Source organism: Myxocyprinus asiaticus, chromosome 1, assembly GCF_019703515.2.
Source record: "Myxocyprinus asiaticus isolate MX2 ecotype Aquarium Trade chromosome 1, UBuf_Myxa_2, whole genome shotgun sequence".
In the NCBI taxonomy this organism is placed as follows: Eukaryota; Metazoa; Chordata; class Actinopteri; order Cypriniformes; family Catostomidae; genus Myxocyprinus; species Myxocyprinus asiaticus.
In genome coordinates, this window is record NC_059344.1 from 27,582,161 (window position 1) to 27,596,994 (window position 14,834).

The 14,834-nt window shown below is 39.6% G+C and overlaps 1 protein-coding gene across 1 annotated transcript in view; it reads left to right on the plus strand.

Moving 5' to 3' along the window:
* The window catches only part of LOC127416918 (talin-2-like), an 87,299-nt gene that overhangs the window by 50,408 nt on the left and 22,057 nt on the right, over positions 1 to 14,834 (plus strand). The window contains exons 11-27 of the mRNA XM_051656557.1: positions 1,276 to 1,431; positions 1,609 to 1,710; positions 1,933 to 2,009; positions 2,391 to 2,571; positions 2,803 to 2,916; positions 3,040 to 3,148; positions 4,256 to 4,464; positions 4,585 to 4,683; positions 5,913 to 6,080; positions 6,865 to 7,159; positions 7,267 to 7,433; positions 9,434 to 9,562; positions 9,691 to 9,804; positions 9,910 to 10,023; positions 11,244 to 11,378; positions 12,083 to 12,211; positions 12,355 to 12,457. Of these exons, the coding sequence (XP_051512517.1) occupies positions 1,276 to 1,431; positions 1,609 to 1,710; positions 1,933 to 2,009; positions 2,391 to 2,571; positions 2,803 to 2,916; positions 3,040 to 3,148; positions 4,256 to 4,464; positions 4,585 to 4,683; positions 5,913 to 6,080; positions 6,865 to 7,159; positions 7,267 to 7,433; positions 9,434 to 9,562; positions 9,691 to 9,804; positions 9,910 to 10,023; positions 11,244 to 11,378; positions 12,083 to 12,211; positions 12,355 to 12,457 (2,401 nt within the window). The remainder of the gene's footprint in view (positions 1 to 1,275; positions 1,432 to 1,608; positions 1,711 to 1,932; positions 2,010 to 2,390; positions 2,572 to 2,802; positions 2,917 to 3,039; positions 3,149 to 4,255; positions 4,465 to 4,584; positions 4,684 to 5,912; positions 6,081 to 6,864; positions 7,160 to 7,266; positions 7,434 to 9,433; positions 9,563 to 9,690; positions 9,805 to 9,909; positions 10,024 to 11,243; positions 11,379 to 12,082; positions 12,212 to 12,354; positions 12,458 to 14,834) is intronic.

Below are 14,834 nucleotides of genomic sequence, written 5' to 3' on the forward strand. Positions count from 1 at the left end.
CCTGTTGCCACACCCAAGCAGAGATGCTGTCAGCTTTCTGAAGATCAGCTTTCTCAGTTGTCTAATAGCCGTTCAAGCGGGGGTATAGATTTTATTATAGAAACCGCAATCTTGAATTTTGTGAACAGAGTTAAGAGTTAAGCACCTTGAGTTTATGTAATTAATCAGTCTGTTGTGTCTCTCAGTTGTGATGAGCCTTAATGCTGAAGTTGTTAATTTAAAGCCATTTAAAGCTATTTCCTAGCTTTAGTAGTGTAGTAGTAATACGAGTGACCACAGAGTGCTGTTGAATATAAACACTGAGTGACGCTGACTCACTTCACGTCATCAACTGGCTCATATTACACACAAAAATTACCTTTTGCCACAACCTGCTGGCTAACATATGTAATGTCAAAAAAAAAAATTAAAATACATGTAAAGAGACACACATACAGTAGCTTTTAACACATCTGCGCTGCTCTTACACTTTAGTTTAGAATGGCACAAACACAAGCAGAGTGTTTATATATGTATGTATGTATATATATATATATATATATAATATAATATATATAATATATATACACACACACACACACACACACACACACACACACACACACACACACACACACACACACACACACATACATATATATATATATATATATATATATATAATATAATATATATAATATATATGTATATGTGTATATACACTACCGGTCAAAAGTTTTGAAACACTTGACTGAAATGTTTCTCATGATCTTAAAAATCTTCTGATCTGAAGGTGTATGCTTAAATGTTTGAAATTAGTTTTGTAGACAAAAATATAATTGTGCCAACATATTTACTTTAATTTTATTTAAAAAAAAAAAGTTTTCGAAACGAATAATTAAGAAAAGCAGCCAATAAGTGCCCAACATAGATGGGAACTCCTTAAATACTGTTTAAAAAGCATCCCAGGGTGATACCTCAAGAAGTTGGTTGAGAAAATGTCAAGAGTACATGTCTGCAAATTCTAGGGAAAGGGTGACTACTTTGAAGATGCTAAAATATAACACAGTTTTGATTTATTTTGGATTTTGTTTAGTCACAACATAATTCCCATATTTCCATTTATGTGATTCCATAGTTTTGATGACTTTACTATTATTCTAAAATGTGGAGAAAAAAATGAGTAAGTGACCCTACACAAAAAAAGATGTTTGTCTCTAATTGTAAGTACTGTCTGTAGTACTTAATGATTCAAAATAGTGAATTAACATTTTCGTGTGGTTTTTTTTTTCTTAGGAGAAAATGAAAAGCAAGAATAAGCTCGTCCCAAGGCTGCTTGGTATAACCAAAGAATCAGTGATGCGAGTGGATGAGAAAACCAAAGACGTAGTTCAGGAGTGGCCGCTTACTACAGTGAAGAGATGGGCCGCCTCACCTAAAAGCTTTACACTGGTACTTACATAACATACATATCCTTACAAACTCATATTGGACTTCCAAATGGCTCAAATAGCTTCAGGTGCTTAAGGAAAGCACTAAAGATATTATATTATTTTTTTTCTTCATTTCCCTCCCTGAGGTTCTCAAGCTTTTTAGTTTTCATTGAACTGTGTTTGCGTTCATGTGCAGGATTTTGGGGAGTATCAGGAGAGCTACTATTCCGTGCAGACCACAGAGGGAGAACAGATATCTCAGCTTATAGCAGGTTACATCGACATCATCCTTAAGAAGGCCAGTATTAATCCCCTTTCATGGCTTTTCTCACGTGACTTGTGATGCATTCAGTTTGTTTCGTGTGCTTTCCCGGAAAGAGATTAGGCACTTTCCTGGATTATGAAGGGTTTTTGTATCACTGAATAATGGTATACAGATTATCAGTATGCAGAATGTAACCAGAGTCTTGTCTGTGTATATGTGTGTAAAATGTTTCTTCATGACTGTTTAACCCCACAGAAACAAAGCAAGGATCATTTTGGCTTGGAGGGAGATGAAGAGGCTACCATGTTAGAGGAATCAGTTTCTCCAAAAAAGTAAGACATACTGTATATTACACAAAGCTCTCAAAGGCAGCCTTTTTGAGGCAGCAATGATAAGAACCAAATCTCCTTGAATTGCTTTGTAATTTCCTGCCAATTCTCTTTGGAAATACTTCTGTAATCAGACCAGTTCAAGAGGAGGAAAATAATGTGGAATAATTTTTCTCAGTGAAAAAAAAACAACTTTATCTCAGTCTCTAGATATCTTGAGTTATCTAGATGGAGCTGAGTTTACCTATTCCACACACTTCTGTACTCTCAAACTTTTTCAATGACGTGAAGTCTGCGGTTGTTGAATAAACCATGAATGCTGTAGCTGAACCAATATCTGAACCAATATGTCTGTATGTCCTCATGCTCTCGTTCCTTGCACAGATCTACTATATTGCAGCAGCAGTTTAACCGTGTTGGACGGGTAGAGCATGGCTCGGTGGCACTGCCTGGGATCTTGAGGTCGGGGTCTGTTGGCCCAGAAACACTAAACAGAGGTACCATGCCATCTCCACAGCAACAAATCACCACTGGACAAATGCATCTTGGACATATGCCACCACTGGTGAGGATAAACACAAACAATTTATCATATTCATAGACCAATGTATCGGCCAAACAAATTAATTGTCCAGTATTTTACAGTATATTGAATTGGCCATAGGACCACCTTACTGTCTAGATATCAGCACCTGCCATTGTGTAACCCATATTGGTCAATCTTTAGTTTACAGCTGTCATCTATAGATCAAACTGTGAATTGTATCATTTTTGCCACCCTTAATTGGTTGAACAGAGTGCAGCCCAACAGGCTCTAGTGGGCACTATTAACAGCAGTATGCAAGCAGTGCAGCAGGCTCAGTCAGACCTGGAGGAGGTGGAAGAGCTGCCACCACTTGGAGATGATATGGTGAGAGAATACATGTACACTTGTAGATGTGCTTGTGTAGTCTTGACACCCTTCACATTTACCTTCTTATACTCCTGTGCTTCTTACCTGAACTTGCCTTGCATTCTTTTCTTTTTTCTTCAGTCTTCTAAAGTGTGGATTCAGAATAAGATGGATGAGTCCAAGCATGATATTCACTCTCAGGTTGATGCCATTACAGCAGGAACTGCCTCTGTGGTTAATCTTACTGCTGGTAAGGCCTTGACCTAAAGTAGAATACGTAGCCTACTGAATAAAAGGGATAGTTCACCCAAAAATGAAAATTCTCATCATTTACTTGCTCTAATGCCAACCCAAATGTGTATGGCTTTCTTTCTTCTGCAGAACACAAATGAAGATTTTTAGAAGAATGTGTCAGCTCTTTAGGTCCATACAATGCAAGTGAATGGTGAACAAAACTTTGAAACTCCAAAAAGCACAAAGGCAGCATAAAAGTAATCCATATGACTCCAGTGGTTTAATCATGTCTTAAGCAATCTAATCTGTTTTGGCTGAGAACAGACCAAAATATAATTATTATTATTTTTTTTCTTCTCTTTTTTTACTGTCATCTTGCCTTTGCAGTTTCTAGGCACCATCGTGATGTCAAGCTCGATTACACTCCCTAGTGCTTAACGCATGCGCAGAACGCTAGATGGCTCTTGGAAGTGTAATCAAGCTTGAAATCATAATCGCTAAGGAGATTTTCAAGATTTCAAGTTTAAAAGAAGTTATATTTTGGTCTGTTCTGACCAAAAACAATTTGGATTGCTTCTGAAGATATAGATTTAACCACTGGAGTCAGATGGATTACTTTTATGCTGCCTTAATGTGCTTTTTGGAGATTCAAAGTTTTGGTCACCATTCACTTGCATTGTGAGGACCCACAGAGCTGAAATATTCTTCCAAAAATCTTCATTTGTGTTCAGCTGAAGAAAAGTCATACACATCTGGGATGGTGTGAGGGGTGAGTGAATGATGAGAGAATTTTTGTTTTTTGGTGGATTATTCTTTTTAGCTGATTAAATTATTGAGGTCTTGCACAACAATTTCAAGCTGATCAGAATGTAACACTCTGATAACCAAAAAGAAAAAACAGCTTAAACCCAGTTGACGACAGTGTACTGATCTTAGCTGGCCTGGTTTGTTGGTATTAGAGTGGATTTGGGTGCTTATACCTGCTTGGCTACTTTAGGAGACCACCTTAAACCAGCTAAGAACAGCAAACCATCTTAAACTGGTTAGAATTTCAGTTGGGCTCTCTTGGCATTTTGGATGTTATCCGCAATGTAATGATTGAGTCTCCTGTTCCATTTCTCAGGTGATCCAACAGACACTGATTACACCGCAGTTGGGTGTGCCATCACCACGATCTCCTCTAATCTGACGGAGATGTCAAAGGGTGTGAAACTGCTGGCTGCTTTGATGGAGGATGAAGTAGGCAGTGGACAGGACCTCATGAGGGCTGCCAGAACTCTCACTGGAGCTGTTTCTGACCTGCTCAAAGCTGTGGAGCCTACATCAGGAGAGGTAAGGGAGTGTGCGAAATCCGATTTTTAATATTTTTTTATATCTTTGTGGCTCAACTCATGTGATGCTTAATAATTTTAACAGTGCTGTGTTTAATGGTGTGTATGTGTTCTCATGCAGCCACGACAGACAGTTTTGACTGCTGCAGGTAGTATCGGTCAAGCCAGTGGAGATCTGCTCCGACAGATTGGAGAGAATGAAACCGATGAGCGCTTCCAGGTACATTGTTGTCTCTTGTGTTACAGTTGAAGTCAGAAGTTTATATACGTCATTAAACTCATTTTTTAACCACTCCACAGATTTCATATTAGCAAACTACAGTTTTGGCAAGTCGTTTAAGACATTTACTTTGTGCATGACACAAGTAATTTTTCCAACAATTGTTTACAGACAGATTGTTTCACTTTTAATTGACTATATCACAATTCCAGTGGGTCAGAAGTTTACAAACACTAAGTGTATCAGGGGGATTAAAATTGGAAAGGAGGAGGTGGGAACCAGCTTGACAAACACATAGACATTTAATTACACTTTTCAGTGTCCAAAGAAACAAAAACATGCACTGCTTTTCAGCCAGCTGCATCAAATCATAAAGACCACACTAAGTTAACCGTGCCTTTAAGCAGCATTGAAAATTCCAGAAAATGATGTCAAGCCTTTAGACAATTAGCTTCTGATAGGAGGTGCACTGAATTGAAGGTGTACCTGTGGATGTATTTTAAGGCTTACCTTGAAACTCAGTGCCTCTCTGCTTGACATCATGGGAAAATCAAAAGAAATCAGCCAAGACCTCAGAAACAAAAACTGTGGACCTCCACAGTGCCTTAAGGTACCACGTTCATCTGTACAAACATTAGTACGCAAGTATAAACACCATGGGACCACGCAACCATCATAACCCTCAGGAAGGAGATGCATTCTGTCTCCTAGAGATGAACGTAGTTTGAGGCGAAAAGTGCAAATCAATCCCAGAACAACAGCAAAGGACCTTGTGAAAATGCTGGCGGAAACAGGTAGACAAGTATCTATATCCACAGTAAAATGAGTCCTATATCGACATAACCTGAAAGGCTGCTCAGCAAGGAAGAAGCCACTGCTCCAAAACTGCCAGACTATAGTTTGCAACTTACTAACACTAAGTTACTAACACATAACTACTAAGTTTATGTAAACTTCTGACCCACTGGGAATGTGATGAAAGAAATAAAAGCTGAAATCATTCTCTCTACTATTATTCTGACATTTCACATTCTTAAAATAAAGTAGTGATCCTAACTGACCTAAGACAGGGAATGTTTTCTATGATTAAATGTCAGGAATTGTGAGGAATTTTGAGTTTAAATGTATTTGGCTAAGGTGTATGTAAACTTCTGACTTCAACTGTACATGGTGTTTATTTGTGTATTAGTGTTTTTATCACTCTGAGACTGTGTGTGCATGTGTTTCAGGATGTGCTGATGAATCTGGCAAAAGCTGTGGCTAATGCAGCAGCCATGATGGTTCTGAAGGCTAAGAATGTGGCACAGGTGTCTGAAGATACTGTCCTGCAGAACAGTGTAATTGCTGCTGCAACCCAGTGTGCCCTTTCTACATCACAACTAGTGGCCTGTGCCAAGGTAGAGTACACACACACATGCACGCACACACACACACACGCATGCTTCTTATCCAATTTGATTTTAAATCCCAGATGCCTATCACCCTGCAGCTCTTGCATGATTACCCAGTGAAGCTAAGGAGGTTTGAGCCAGGTCAGCACCTGGATAAGAGTCCTTCTGCTGGAAGAGGTGTTGGTCAGGCCAACAGAGGGTGCTCACCATGTGGCCTGTTTTGGTCCTAGTGCCCCAGTATTGTGACAGGGACAATTCTGTAAAAAGGCACTGCCTTTTGGATGAGACGAGGACTCTCTGGGGTCATTACATTTTCCAGTGCTTGAACCTCGAACAGAGACAGGGGTATAACCTTATTAGACATCAATTATCAATAAAGATATATGAGTTAGCCACATCAGTTGACTCTTCTCTCCACCAATTGCGTGTGTGTTTGTGGGCATTCTGGTGCTTTGTGGCTGCCGTCACATTATCCAGGTAGATGCGGCACACTGGTGGTGGATGAAAGTCCCCATAAACTGTATATGTAAAGTGCTTTAAGTCGAAGATTCCAGAAAAAACACTATATAAATGTAAGGAATTTTTATTTATTATTAATTATAAAAAACATCAAATCCTCAGCTGGAAATGTTTAAATAAATTCCTAAATTAATTGGAATCACTGCAAGATTTTGTGATTACTGTGTGGCTTTATTTAAATTCCAAAAAAAAAAAACTTTTTCAGTTTCACTAAAAAGGACTGTTTTGATGTGTTAACATAGTCCTTCTTTTGCTTGTGTATTTTGTTCAGGTTGTGAGCCCTACCATCAGTTCCCCTGTGTGTCAGGAGCAGCTGATTGAGGCAGGGAAGCTGGTTGATCGTTCAGTGGAGGTTTGTGTGCAGGCCTGCCTGTCAGCCACCACTGATGGAGAACTGCTCAAGGCAGTCAGCGCAGCGGCCGGTATCGTCACACAGGCTCTCAGTGACCTCCTCACTCATGTGAGGAACTACGCCACACGCGGGGAGCCTATTGGACGCTACGACCAGGCCACTGACACCATTATGACGGTTACAGAGAGTATTTTCAGCTCCATGGGTGATGCTGGTAAAATGAATGCATATTTTCCAATATTAAGAGCTATATACACATGTGAGCTGTGTATTGGTGGCATTTTTGTGATGCACATAAAAATGTAACTTGATGTTCTGTAGGTGAGATGGTCCGACAGGCTCGTGTTCTTGCCCAGGCGACCTCTGACCTGGTCAATGCAATGAGATCAGATGCTGAGGTGGAGGTGGATGTCAGTAATTCCAAAAAGCTTCTTGCTGCTGCCAAACTGCTTGCAGATGCCACTGCTCGAATGGTAGAGGCTGCAAAGGTGTGTGGTGGTGGTGGGGGGGTGGGGGGTTCAAGTTTTTTTTATTTTGTGTTGTTTTGGTGTTTTGTTTAAGGTTGTTTTTGTGTGTGTGTGTGTGTGTATGCCTTAGGCTGCCCTCTTTTCACATTAACATGCATTTTCAGTAATTGGAGCACATTTGGATGGCACTTGACCATATTAAATGCCAGGTGTAAATGAACCCAAGACGCATTGTGATCAGATCACTGAAACCACTTTCAGAGTTGGTCCGGGACAGATTTTTGTAAATGTGAATGGTGTAAATACACTTTTCATTATCCGCATACAGCTACATAAGTATTAAATGTTTAGTTCACCCAACAATGAAAATTCTCTCATCATTTACTCAACCTCATGCCATCCCAGATGTGTATGACTTTCTTCTGCAGAACACAAATGAAGATTTTTAGAAGAATATATCAGCTCTGTAGGTCCATACAATGCAAGTGAATGGTGGCAAGAACTTTGAAGCTCCAAAAAGCAGATCAAGTCAGTATAAACAATCCATCAATCTCCAGTGGTTAAATCAATGTCTACTGAAGCAATCCAATCAGTTTTTGGTGAGAACAGACCAAAATATAACTCCTTTTTTTACTGTACATCTTGACAGCAGTCTCCTTGGCGATCATATATCAAGCTCGAAATGCACATGCATCAAGCACTAGGAAGTGTATTCGAGCTTGAAATCATGATCGTGCCTAGAGACTGCAATGGCAAGATGTACAGTGAAAAAAAATAAGTTAATTTGATCTGTTCTCACCCAAAACCGATTGGATCGCTTCTGATGGATTAAAGCACTGGTGTCTTATTGATTACTCTTATGCCGACTTTATCTCCTTTTTAGAGCTTCAAAATTCTGGCCACCATTCACTTGCATTATGGATCTACAGAGTTGACATATTCTTCTAAAAATCTTTGTTTGTGTTCTACAGAAGAAAGAAAGCCGTACACATCTGGGATGGCATGAAGGTGAGTCAGTGATGAGAGAATTTTTATTTTTGGGTGAACTATCCCTTTAAATTATGTTCTGAAGTTGCATCACAATCCGATTAAAGCAGGTTCTATGTATTTTCTTTTTAATCTGCTTTTGCCATATGAAAAAGGCAACCAACACAGCTGGTCCTGTCACCCGATTTAATAAACAATAATTATTCCACTGGACCACACTTGGAATCGCTTGTTTTTTTGTTTTGTTTTTCTCAATTTTCACTCGTCTTTTTCCCAATGGTGCTTTACAACTTTTTCCCTTTTACTCCCTATTAGCATCCTTGGGAATCTTTCTAGAGACACATAATGGGCCAGATACCTTATAGTCTATCTGTCAAAAATACATAAATCATTTATCCTACAGTGTTTATAAAATTCAGTAAATTATGAATGATTTTCATTTATTATGACCTGGAATGTAATGTATAAGTGGCTTTTCTATTTTGCATGTGAAAGTGCAATTGGATGGATCTATCAGATCACACTAGAGACGCATTGGAATACAAGGTGTAAATGTAATCCAACTAAAGAATATCCAGAAATTATCCGGATACAAAAAGCATGTGTTTACAAACCTTTTAATCATATGGATTTAAAAGCATAATAATTCAATAACTATACATTCACAGATGTTACATTTTTCAAAGCTCTTATGTTACATTAAGGAGAAATATTCATCCTAGAATATTGATCCTAGCAATCAATACCAATCTCAGAAGTGTTTGAAAATGTAGCATCAATCTCAGGCATATTCTTTGCGCTAATGTAGTATCTAGATGATAGATATTTTTTGTCTCTCTAAGTCCCATCTATGTGTTCATTCACTAGCTGTCATGTTAATCTGTGACCTAATATACATGCAATACACATTTCCTTTTAGGCAGATTAAAGTAAATGAGTCACAGTCACACACAAAGAAACTACCGCCTCTGAGTTATTGGAACAAGAAACGAGTGGAGCAGACTCTAGTGTTTTTGACGTGTGTGTTCATGCAGGGAGCTGCAGCATACCCTGAGAATGAGGACCAGCAGCAGAAGCTGCGAGAGGCTGCAGAGGGACTGCGTGTAGCCACCAATGCAGCTGCACAGAACGCCATCAAGAAAAAACTCATCACGAGGCTGGAGGTCAGAGACTGGCTCATGACTGATTATTTGAAGTCACTGTAAATTGTTTAAGAGCTTACACTTGTCAGCCTTTTGAATGAAGCTGTGATAGATTTGAACATTTGGTCATCTGCTGTTCATCTCTTCAGAATGCTGCTAAACAAGCTGCTGCTGCTGCCACTCAAACCATTGCAGCATCCCAGAATGCAGCACCCTCGAACAAGAACACTGCTGCACACCAACAACTTGTTCAGAGCTGCAAGGTCTGTTAATATGAGAATGTTCATTAGATTTTGCCTTTGTGTGGAATTTGTTTGCAATAATATACTATGCTATTGGTAATATAACTGTGTGTATATGTGTATTAGGCCGTAGCTGACCATATCCCTCAGCTGGTGCAGGGAGTGAGGGGAAGTCAAGGGCAGCCAGAGGATAGTAGTGCCCAGCTTGCCCTCATCATTGCCAGTGAGAACTTCCTTCAGGTATCACAGTGGTATTGAATCTCTCCTGTCACTGATACTAGTTGCCCAGTTATCTGCTATCAGTCTCATCAGATAACGTCACTCTCCTGGGATTTGCGAATCCCTTGAGGTTTGTGATAGAACTGCAGTAGTGAAATTATAACGAAAATGCCAAATTGAATAATAAAAAAGCTTATACATAAATTCATACAAAGTAATTAAAGTCTATTTAAAATAAACACTTTTTTATTAAGGGGATAATTCACCAAAAAATGTAAATACTCATCATTTATTCACCCTCATGCGATCCCAAATGTGTTTAAATTTCTTTCTTCTGTAGAACACAAACAAAGATTTTTAGAAGAATATCTCAGCTCTGTAGGTCCATCCAAAGCAAGTGAATGGTGGCCAGAACTTTGAAGTTCCAAAAAGTATTTAAAGGCAGCATAAAAGTAATCCATAAGACTCCAGTGGTTAAATCCATTTCATCAAAAGCAATATGATGAATGTGGGTGAGAAACAGATTCACTTTCACTTTCACATTTTTCCCTCTCGTTTTTGTGATTCACATTCTTCGTGCATGTCGCCATCTACTGGGCAGGGAGGAGAATTCATAGTAAAAAGGCCCATAAATATTTATCTGTTACTCACCCACACCTATATCATATCGCTTCAGTAGACATGGATTTAACCATTGGAGTTGTATGGATTACTCGGATTACTTGGATTATATTGATTATATTTATATTATGTTCTTTTTGGATTTTCAAAGTTCTTGTCACCATTCACTTGCCTTGTGAGGACCAACAGAGCTGAGATATTCTTCTAAAAATCTTTATTTGTGTTCTGCAGAATAAAGAAAGTCATAAACATCTGGGATGGCAAGAGGGTGAATAAATGATTAGAGAATTTTCATTTTTGGGGGAAGTATCCCTTTAATAACAAAATATATTAATTAATGAAAAACTAACACTTACATAATTTATCAGAATGATTAAATACGTTATTTTAGATGTGAAGATGTTAAATTAATTCAAATTGACTGTATTTATAAATTTATTATATTTGTTCATATGTTAGTGTTAATTATCAGTGAGTAATTGTTTGGTAAATAATTTAGATAATAAGGGTTCAGCTAATAAAAAAATGTTTGGGAACCTCTGCTTTAAAGGAACTATTTTAGTATAAAAATGTCCTAGTGACCATTATCTCATTCATATGATTCTTTGTTTTATTTTTAGCCTGGTAGTAAGATGGTGGCATCAGCAAAGTCCTCTGTGCCCACAGTGACAGACCAGGCGGCAGCCATGCAGCTGGGACAGTGTGCTAAGAACCTGGCTACCAGCCTGGCCGAGCTCCGCACTGCTGCACAGAAGGTACTGGATCTTCTCCACACATTTGCAGCGACTACAAGATCCACATACACCGATCAGCCACAACATTAAAAACACCTGCCTAATATTGTGTAGGTCCCCCTCGTGCTGCCAAAACAGCACCAACCCGCATCTCATAATAGCATTCCGACATTATATTCTTCTCACCACAATTGTACAGAGCGGTTATCTGAGTTACAGTAGACTTTGTCAATTTGAACCAGTCTGGCCATTCTCGGTTGACCTCTCTCATCAACAAGGCGTTTTCATCCACAGAACTGCCCCTCACTGGTGTTTTTTGTTTTTGGCACCATTCTGAGTAAATTCTAGAGACTGTTGTGCGTGAAAGTCCCAGGAGATCAGCAGTTACAGAAATACTCAAACCAGCCCATCTGGCACCAACAATCATCCATGCGATTATCTAATCAGCCAAATGTGTGGCAGCAGTGCAGTGCATAAAACCATGCAGATACGGGTCAGAAGCTTCAGTTAATGTTCACATCAACCAACAGAATGGGAAAAAATGTGATCTCAGTGATTTGGACCATGGCACGATTGTTGGTGCCAGATGGGCTGGTTTGAGTATTTCTGTAACTGCTGAACTTCTGGGGGACCTACACAATATTAGCAGGTGGTTTTAATGTTGTGGCTGATTGGTGTACGAAACCAGGATAACTTTTCAAATCCATTTGTTATGTAATATCTAGGCTCATGAAGCATGCGGCCCCATGGAGATAGACTCGGCCCTCATAGCAGTACAGACACTTAAGAATGAACTTCAGGATTCAAAAATGGCTGCAAGTGAGGGACAGCTAAAACCCCTACCAGGAGAATCAGTGAGTAGATCCACATTCAGTAATCATATTCTATCTCTGCAAATAAGCAGTAATTGATGATTTTTGAGTTCTTAGTATTACAGACCTCTTTCAGATTGTATAGATTATGCATCCACTTTGTGACTTGATTGTTGATGTTGTAGTTGGAAAAGTGCACTCAGGACCTGGGAGGTACATCTAAGGCTGTTGGTTCCTCCATGGCCCAGCTGCTCACCTGTGCTGCACAGGGGAATGAGCATTACACAGGTAACATCCTCTCACATATGCGCACACCAGTGGCGGCCCGTGCATTTAAAGTCTAGGCCTTCAGTGTGATTCATGCCGTTGAGAAAACACTGTTTCATGATTAATAAGACCCTATGCCTATGGACATCATACATTAGTCACTGCCAATTAATAATACCAATTGATATTTTAAAAACACGTCCACACACGAAAGCCAAAACCAAGGAGGTCTAATACCATGAAAATGCTATTTAATAATTTTTGCTATTAAAATGTTGCTTGCAATAAATTTTGTTTCCTCGGACAGTCAAGGAATGTTCAGTGAGCTGGCTCATTTGGCTGCTGCATGAGTGCAACAAATGACCTAATCACTCCAATGAATTGCAAAAAATACTCCACAAAACAAACTCCAGCCAATAGGATGCATAACCACAAAGAATGTGCAGATTCATCCGCAACACTGTCCCGAAGGAGTGTTACTCCACAAAACAAAAACCAGCTGCTAGGCGGAACCAGCACAAAAAGAAACATAACAGGCGCACAGTTTCCTCGGACAGTCAAGTGGATGTTCAGTCGGTCCACTTGGCTGCAACGTGAGTACCACAAAATAACTTACTCAGTCCATTGATTTTTATGAAGGACATCGCTTGCTGGGGACATGTGAATGTTTTATGGCCATCCTTAGCATTTATTCTCAATTTGACCGGGAACATCAGTGCAAATGCGACCTTCCGTTGATGTAAGAGTTTGTTGCATTCCTTGAATCAATCACGTTTCTCTCTTGTCGAATTCTCAAAGTCTGGGAACAAGAAAATGCTGTGGTTCTTCCAAGAAAGCCTTCCTTTATTCCTCATCTTGCATAACACAAGATCTTTATCGGATGATCTCAGAAATTTAGCCAGAATTGTTTGGGGCCTGTCTCCCTCAGCAGATCTCCGAGCCAGGTCCCTGTGAGCTCGCTCGATTTCCAGCTTATGGCCTGTTATGTCGAGCAGACTCGGAAAGAGCCTGTCCAGGAATTTCACCATATCTTGAATTCCAACAATACGGACGTTATTCCACCGACTACAGTTCTCCAAGTCCTCTGACTTCTCCCAGACAAGCTCCAAATCCACCTTGGTCGCTAGCGGATTAGCAGATAATTCCCTCTCCGATGACTCCAGATAGTTGATTCTTTTCTCGACATCCCCCACTCTTGTAACCACCTCAGTGAATTTCATCTCCATGGCAGTGATCGATCGACGTATTACAGCAAGATCCTCCAAGTCAGCAACGACCTTCGTCAGCATTGCCGACATGTTCAACATTTCTCTACAGATTTCCCACACTTCTCCAACCAAATTGACTCCCGGGCTCAGGGCCTCTCCGGGGGTGTCAGCTTGAGCACGTAAGTGTCTTTTAATGTCTCCAGAGCCCGAGGATTTTGAATTATTTGACATATTGTCCTCCTAGGACAGTTATGGAACAGAGTGTATCGAATCTCACCTGTTTATGACATTAACAGTGTTAAAACTAGCAAAGTGTGCAGAGCTCGCCGTTCACACGTCCGAACCTCACATGGCATCACGTGACTCCCCAATAAATTTTGTTTTGTAAGAGTACAGGTTAACTTGCTTGAAGTGAAAATCAGCCCTCCTTTCCTGTTTACATCTCAGGTTTTCAAATCCATAAGAATCTCTTTTTCAATGGTAATAGCAGCAATGACAGCCAGAGACTTTCTGACAGCCGACTCGTCAGCTTCTTGCGCTCTTCACTTTCAAATTATGTACGTAATGTGATTGCATCACTCAAGGCCAGCTTGAAGGCCTCAACAGGGACATATCCTAAAGACCACACCCACCAAGAACAAATAAATCAATCTGATTGGCTGATGAATCTGACAATCTGACTTTAGATACCTATTCACTTGCACTGTTGAGGGATTTTGTAGAAATTCTGAAGGCCTAACGGGGTGGAGCTCAGACTTGCGCACTGCTTCCTTGACGAGCTCGACTTTGGGCATGCGATGTGAAACAGCCGTCACACTTTGCTTGTAAGCATCAAGGAAAAAAAATCTGATTGGATAAACTTTTTTACTATTCGATTGTAGATGAATTAGGAGTGGAAAGTGATTGAAAATAAATAGGCAAAAAGGTGAATGATAATGAAAGGATGAAAAAATATTTATTTATTAGGCATGTTAGGCCAGCAGAGAAGGCTTTGCTGGCCCTGAGAATTCACCACTGGTGCACACACAAACACACTACACATTTATTTCTATTATGTTCATACTCCTCTAATGATAATATGTTCTCATCCCTACCCCTGATGCTAACTAATATATTAAAATTGTCATTAAGATGTGATTTACTATGTTCATTGAGCCGCTTTACTGTTTTTGTTGGGATATTCGGTCCCT